Consider the following 7,532-nt stretch of genomic DNA (forward strand, 5'->3'; position numbering starts at 1 on the left):
AATGGGTAGGTCTGCTGATGTGGGAGGAGGAGGGGTGTTGCATACCAATGGTATGTTGGTGGCGGGTAAGAGCTGTAGCCATTGGGATGGGTGGGAGGGCATGAAATGTATTGAATGGTTGTGATGGGCAAGGGTCGCTGTTGAGCCGGACCACGCCCGTTTTCAGATTGCCCTGGTGATTGTCTGGGCAGTCATGGACTTACGCTGTGGGCATCAGTTTCATTGGGCCACAGTCCGGGACGTCCTTTGCAAAAGAGTCCCTGTACTCATGTAGAATTTCTTTAAGTCCTTGGTGATCTGCTTTCTTGAGTCTGGTGTCCTTTGGTAGGCTTTGGTGTCGGTGCTTCGTTGCTTTGAAGAGATTCAGGTTGCCGGCTGAGTTTTCCTGCCCAGGGGCTAGCACTGCGACAGATACTAAAGTGTCTTGGACATTTATGGCAGTTCTGAGTTGAGGGGGACCTGAGTCCCACGCTTGCAGTGCGCAGAGGGAAGGGCCTTGTTCTTTGCTGCTTGGCGTTGAACTTGAGCTTGGCCTTGACTTTGACACTGCATCGTCACTAAGCAAATTGAAGGCAACGTCTGTGGCTTGACACTGCGACTCATTGGGGACTACTGACTGGAAGGGCAATGGCTCACGGACTTGCGTCCACAACTTCAGGTGCTTAAAGTCTATCAAGGGTTTGAAGCGATTTAGCAGATCCTTTCCTATGAGGAGCGGATAGTTGTTTAGAGGTGAGATGTAGACTGGGTGGATGAGATTGATCGGTTCCACTGTTAGGTGAATTGGGGCCACATGTTTCAGCTGTAGGCCCATGTTTGAGTATGCTTGCAGGTTCAGTTCGCACCTTTGGAGTTTGAAAGTTCCATCAGTTATAGTTCTTTGAATTTTCTCAAGGAGTTCAGTTGACATTAGAGTGATGTCGGCTCCTGTGTCTAGAAGGGCTTCCACTTTGACATGACCCTCGATGGTGATGGGAAGGTAAAACTTTCTCGTTGTACCTTTCTCGGTGAGATCGCCTAGGAGTTGAGGGACTGGCGTTTGAGATGAGATAGGTACGAGTTCAGGACTGGTTCGGTGTTCTTCGGAGGAGTGGCAGACGACTAGGACAGCACTTTCAGGTGATTGAGTTGTTATATCAGAAGGTGTTTGTTGGAATCTTCTGTGATCTGACGTGTCATGTGTTGAGTCAGTTTCTGTCTCTTGCTCTGGATGTTTAAAGAAGCTTTCTTGTCCATCTGAAGTTATGACAGTTACAGTGTTTTTGGGGTAAGGAGAAGGGGTGCTGTTCTGTGTGGTTTGTTGGACCAGGTGGTCGTTGCCTTCTTGTCTGGCCGCTAGTCAGGCCGCAGTGGGTTTTCTTTCTTTTCCCACTTTCGATCCTCCTCTTTGCATTTGAAGAACTCTTGCATCATCATTCTCATCAGTTCTTGTGAATCAAAACACGGCAATGTCTTTTCTTCATGTGTAGATTCAGCTTGAGCTTGACCAGTGTGGAATCTTTGTAAGTTCTTTCGTCGATTTGTCGGACTGGTTGCATTAGATTCCCACGAGCCATTTCCTGAACTTCCTGATGAGGTTGGCTGACTCCATGATCTCTCCCATCGATTCTCACGAGGTCTTGGATGGTACCAGGATTTTTCCCAGTAGCGTTCAGGTGAGTGTTGTCGTCCGCGTGGTCCATCCCAGCGGTCGTTTCTTTGTGTAGGTCGGGCGCCAAAGTGAAAGTCACGTTCTCTGTTGAACGAGGATGGTCTCCATTCTCTAGGAGGTGGCTTGAAGCTTTCTTGGTGTTGGGCGCCCTCTAGGGTCATTTCTTGACATTGTGTGTTGAAATCAAGAACTGCAGTAGACTTGGTGCCTTTTTCTGACGCCACCTTTTGCTTGCCGTAGGCTTTGTGCGCCAGGTCTCGCAGCTGTTGAGACGTCATTGTTTGTGGGCATGCAAGGATGCCAAGGTGGTGGCTTACCGCAGGATGGAGATTTCTCAGAAAGAGAGTCTTAAAGTTCATGTCCTGCTCCATGTCAGGTTCATTGCGAGCTCCGAAGTATGCTTCTCTAAGCCGACTATAGTATGCCTGGGAGGATTCATGACGACCCTGTTTTGTCTCCAGGGCGGCCACCAGTCCTTGCTCTGATTCCGGGACTGCAAATTCCTTGATGAGGGCTTGGCGGAGCGATTGGTAGTCATTCTTTGTGTGAGAAGGCTGTCGGTCCAGGAAGCTCCGCACTTCAGGGCTGGATGTCGTTCGCAGCACATAAAGTCTGTCTTTGTCAGTAACGTTGGGTCTCATTTCTAAGTGAAAATCAACATCATTCAAGTAAGAGTGGACGTCTTGACCATCTGGCACACTCGGGGTGAATTTGCTGATGTTTCGGGTCAGCTTGTCAAGGTCTTTGAGGTCCATGCCATGTGATGGGTTATGGCTGGCCTTGGGGAGTTCTCGTAGCTTGGGTGTGAGGTAGGTTTCTTCAGAAGGAGCTGGCGAGGGTTTCTGAGTCGCTCCCTCCCCCTTTTTCTCACGTGACGTTTCAGGAACATGGGACCCGGGCCTGCTTGGCAGGGGTGAGGGCGGGGCCCGTTGCGTCCTGGTTGGCTCAGGGCGCAGTTCATAAGCATGTCTAAGTTCATTTTTGACACTGTCCAATTCCTCTTTCATGTCGTCAAGTTGTTGAGTGCAGTAACTTATCTCAGTTCTTGCCTCGTTCAGATGTGTTTCGAGGGCTTTAATTCTGCTGTTCTTGTCTCTGAAGTCCAGCCTTGCCTTTTCCAGTAGCTGCTCGGCGTACTGTAGCTTGTCGCTGAGGTCGGCGCGGGCGGACTTTGCTTGCTCCATTTCTTGTGTGTTGTTTGCTAGAGTTTCTTGTAGTCTAACGATCTCCTCAGTTGCTCTGGGATCCGTCTCGTTGGACCCTTCCCGTCGATCTTGAGCCTCCAGCTCTAGCTGCTCGATGCGTCGCTGTGCGCGTTTCAGCTCCTGCTGGAGATAGGCGGCTTGTCTGTCGCTCAGTTTGAGGGAGGCGATGAGGGTGTGACTCAGGGAGCCAGTGATCTTTGCTAGCTCTTTGTGTCCGTAGCTCTGGCCTGGATCGTTTTCCATGATGCTTGTGATGTTGTTGTCCAGTTGGTCTTGTGTCTGGTGTTTGACAGCTTCGGCGGCTTTGGGTAAGAGGCTGTCCGTCACGGCGCTTAGCCAGAATTCCAAGTCCTCCCAGTGACCAACGGGGTCTGTTGGGCGAGGCATGTTTTGATGCCGTGAGGAAAGACCAGACCACTGACTGACACAGACCTGTAGACAGAAGAACAAACAAACAAAACAAACAAACAAAACCAAAACAGTGGTGTGAGTGTGGTGGTGTCAGGTGTAAGTGGGTTTTGGGTGTGTTGTGTTGAGGTGAGCGTGGTTCTCCCCGCAGGTGGTTCACTGGTGTGCACGCCTCCAGCTAGCGTCGCTGTGGAGGAGGCGAGGGGGTACCCACGGGTGTTGTAGCTAGAACAGAGAGAGGAAAGAGGAACAAACACCCACAGCAAAGAACGGTGTAGTCGTCGGCTGCTTCCCCCTTTTTCTAAAGAGAAGAGAGAAAAGAGACAACAACAAAAGGAACACTTTGGGAAGAAGGTAGAAAGAGAGAGATTGGGAGAGAGAGGGAAAGTGAAATACACCTTTCTGGCCCCAGAATGAGTACAGTCAAGGTTTTATTATTATTTTTTTTTTTTCAACTTGATGTATGCTTCTAGATACGGTGCTCAGAAATGGGAATTTCAACACGCCAGGACTATGATTGTTATTATAATCTCCTCCGGGATGAGGGAATATACAATAACAATGACAGTATTGGCTTTGCAGCTGGTAGGATTGACACTGTACACCAATCAGAGCGTTTCTGGAAACGGGTTCACGACTGGCGCCTATCAGTCCTCGCTGGACTCGTTGGGACCTTGGCTGTAGGGTTCCACGATGAGAGGGGAAAGTGAGAGTTAGACACAAGTTTAATTGGCGTTTTCAAGTTGTATGAACATTGATTAAATGTCTTTTAAAACAACCAAAATTCTCTGCTTTTATGATTCTCACAGGCACAATCGAGGAAATAGCAGCAGTAGTCGAATCAAGAGGAGGACAGCTAGGTGAAAGAGAGAGAGTGAGGAGAGAGACAACCAATTGGAAATGAGGTTTCGCTCCCAAGTCGGGGAATATGACAAGATTTGATTATTACAATTACAATTAAAGCCTTGGTTTGCAAATTAAAATTGATGTTTCAATTCAGTAATGATTGTGGGAGAACTAAAACTGTAACGCTTTGTTAAAGTTTTAGTCAGCAGTTGTAATCAAATGAATCAACACAAACCATTGAGGTATGGGAAAAGGAACAACTATTGATTGTAAAAAGGAGTCGTTTTCAAATCAATAATGATTGTTCCTGGTTATAATTTAGAAGTTTTCATTAAAAAATTGGTCAAGGAAATTATAATTTCTCTATTCAACGTGTATCATTGCCGTCTGAAAAGGGGAAATGTGATTATGATTAAACTTAAAATTAAAATGTTCAATTAAAATCAAAAAAATTTTAATTGGAATCAGAAGTTTAAATTAGAGATTAAAATTTCCAAATAAAAAAATGTTTAACATAAATTATCACCTTGGCAATGAAAGTTGGTGACCAAATTAAAATGATGCCTCCTTAAAATTGACTACAAATAATCAATGTTAAATCAATCACAGAAATTGCGGTGTGGCAAGGAGATGTGATTATTTATTAAGATTGATCAAAGTATTCAAATTAATCAGCTTAAAAATAGTATTTGATTATAAAGCTTGTAACAGTTTAATCTGGCAATGCAAACAGTCAAAAAGGAGAGAGCCTTAAATCGAAACAATAAAATGTTTTAATTTGAGATTTATGATAGGGCTTTAATGGTTTGTTACAATCGCATCAAAAAGAGATTTAACTTTAAAATTGTCAATATTCCTGTCACATGGGAGGAGGGAAGAAATACGAGGAATAGTGTACAGAGATATGAAGTAAAGAAGTTTGCAGAATGATCGTTAAAGTTCAAAGCTTGTGATTGAGTCACCCAAACAACGTTACACACACTGAGTTCAAACACAACGGATCACCCTAACGCTGTGTGCTCACTGCTATTCTTCAAAGCCAGTGGTTTTACATAGGCTTAGCTTTAGCTAGTTTAGCTCTACCACTTGTTAGCGTTAGCTTTAGCTAGTTTAACTATCCCGTCTTAACTTCACTAACGTTAGTTTTAAGTGAATACTTGGTAAAAGAGCATTAGGTCGCGAGCCTAAAGATCTTAAACCGGGAGTCAGCTTAAGTTTTCACTCTGGAACACGCAGTGTAAAACACTAGCTGCAAGGCCTTTTGACAGAGAGGAAAAACAAGGAACACGCTCGTTTTTCTTCTTTTCTTTGTCTCAATTTCTAAGACTTTACTGCAGTTTAAATTCTTTACACAACAACTCAAAGTTATGCTTTCATTCATTCCAGACTGGCAGCCACAATAAAGCATACAGTACACAATAAAATGTTTCTCTGTCTTTTGTCTATTTCTTCCGGATAAAATAGAACAAATACACATAAAGAATGACTTGTTTTATGTTCAAATAGTTAGATGTGCCCGCGTTATATTCTCCACCATCTGTAAGGATTAATTAGCTCAAATTTATAATGATTCAAATAAGGAATCGAATCGAAAGATTCGGAACTTGATTAAATTGATTCAGAGTTAATAGATTACACTTCTTAACCATTCGTCCAGCAAAGTGGTCAATTCAGCATACTGTATTAACTCAAAAAGGTTTATATTATGTTCCTGGCCAAGATCACAAATAAACCAAAATATTACGTTAGGAAATTTTAAAGCTGAGGTAGCTTGATCTAAACACAGATAGAACTTTTGTGAACATAAAGTCAAGACACTTCTTTTAATGAAACAATGATTTATTGAACTACTCTAAGACACAACGCTAATCTACTAAACACAAATAAACACACACACACACACACACACACACACACACACACACACACACACACACACACACACAGTCACACTCATACAGTTCCGGGGATGAGAAATTACTGAGTTGAAGAGAACCCCAAATGTTCTAGTATCTTAACTAGTTCCTAGATCGCAACCTTAGAAAATCACAAAAGCAGAGACTTAGCTTTTAACTACTTAGGGAGTATTTTGCACCAGTTTCAGCGAAGTAAACAGAGATCTTGTTACTTGCGTTTGTGCCGGGAACGGGGGTTCCGGGGGCTCGTCTGAGCGAAAGTTCTGGTTGGTTGCTGGTCGATGACGAGGTTTGGGAAATCCCTCGACGTGGAGGAGTGGGTTGGCTGGAGCCGATCTTTCGGTTGCCTGGTTACGCAGGTTGATGCGTTCGGAGCTCTTCTGTATCAGAGTTGCGAGACTTTGAAGAGTCTGGCAGTCACGAAGTTTCAGTTTGTTCTGTAGAGTTTTGATGGCACCGTCGCGTGCTTGGTCGAGTGGTCGAGCGGTCGAGCGCAGATGGAAAAGCACTCAAACCACAAGAGGCGAAAGGCGTGAGGCAAGAGCTGGGAGCTCTTAGTTCGCTGAGTTCTTGCTGAGTTCGCTTAGTTCTGTTAGGAACATGAAGTTTTAAACGGGCCGCTAGGGCACGTCCCAAGATGCTGGGATCCAATGGCGTTGCTAGAGGGGCGGGTCTCGCCACCCCCTTTTCGTCCTGTAATTCCTTCTGGTACGTAACTTATTAGGATATCGATTTCTCTGCAACTTTTGTTATTAACTTCAATAAACTATTTCAATGCATAAAGTCAAAACAAAATATAATTTTCTCGTTCATTCAGACAAACTGCAATTGCCAAGATCATTCATCCCATATCAAACAATAGTATATCGCTTGCATGCTAATACATTTGACAACTTCCTTTCCCAAAGGCATATAATGCATAGATTAAACTCCAATCATCACATAAAACACAGCAGGCATATAAAAGAGAACATACTGTTGCTCTAATAGCAATACTAATAAGTTGATTGTCTCTTAAAGTTTGTCTTTGCAGTGTACGTATCTCTATTGAGAGACAGGGTGTTTTGGAATGTCAGAGGAGAGGGGGACAGGAAGTCCGAAAAACCATGTGAGTCACGCTGGACGCATCATGTGCCATGCCAGCTTTATTTCAGAAGACTGGAGGTTTGTTTCTTAGGTGCTCTGAGACAGAGAGCGTTTTCTTCTCTCTGGATGCGTAAGACGCAGATCTCGACAAAAGCGGTCCATACAATTAGCGTCTGGTGATTATCATGTGATGGTCATGTGTCAATTTTGTGACTGAGAAAGAGGGTCCTTTTGTTTCTTTGGAATATGGCCATTTCTGTTTTGTACGTTGTTCGCCCAAGATTCCTACATAGTTCATTTCAGTTCATTTTTCTATTTTGTGCACATAAACAGTATGATCAACCTTTCATTTTGTGGATAACAGAAAATATTTTTTGTAAACAAAATGCATCCAGCATGTCATGAAATGTATATTAGTCT

The 7,532-nt window shown here is 44.0% G+C and overlaps 1 protein-coding gene across 1 annotated transcript; it reads right to left on the reverse strand.

Moving 5' to 3' along the window:
* Nucleotides 1-1,335: 1,335 nt before the first annotated feature.
* LOC141315889 (uncharacterized) lies at nucleotides 1,336-3,243 on the reverse strand. The gene is made up of 2 exons (XM_073832731.1): nucleotides 2,578-3,243; nucleotides 1,336-2,517 (listed from the first exon to the last, which is right to left on the reverse strand). Exons 1-2 carry the CDS (start codon nucleotides 3,241-3,243, stop codon nucleotides 1,336-1,338), a joined length of 1,848 nt encoding a protein of 615 aa, XP_073688832.1.
* Between the last annotated feature and the right edge of the window lie 4,289 nt (nucleotides 3,244-7,532).

Source organism: Garra rufa, unplaced genomic scaffold, assembly GCF_049309525.1.
Source record: "Garra rufa unplaced genomic scaffold, GarRuf1.0 hap1_unplaced_044, whole genome shotgun sequence".
Taxonomy (NCBI): Eukaryota; Metazoa; Chordata; class Actinopteri; order Cypriniformes; family Cyprinidae; genus Garra; species Garra rufa.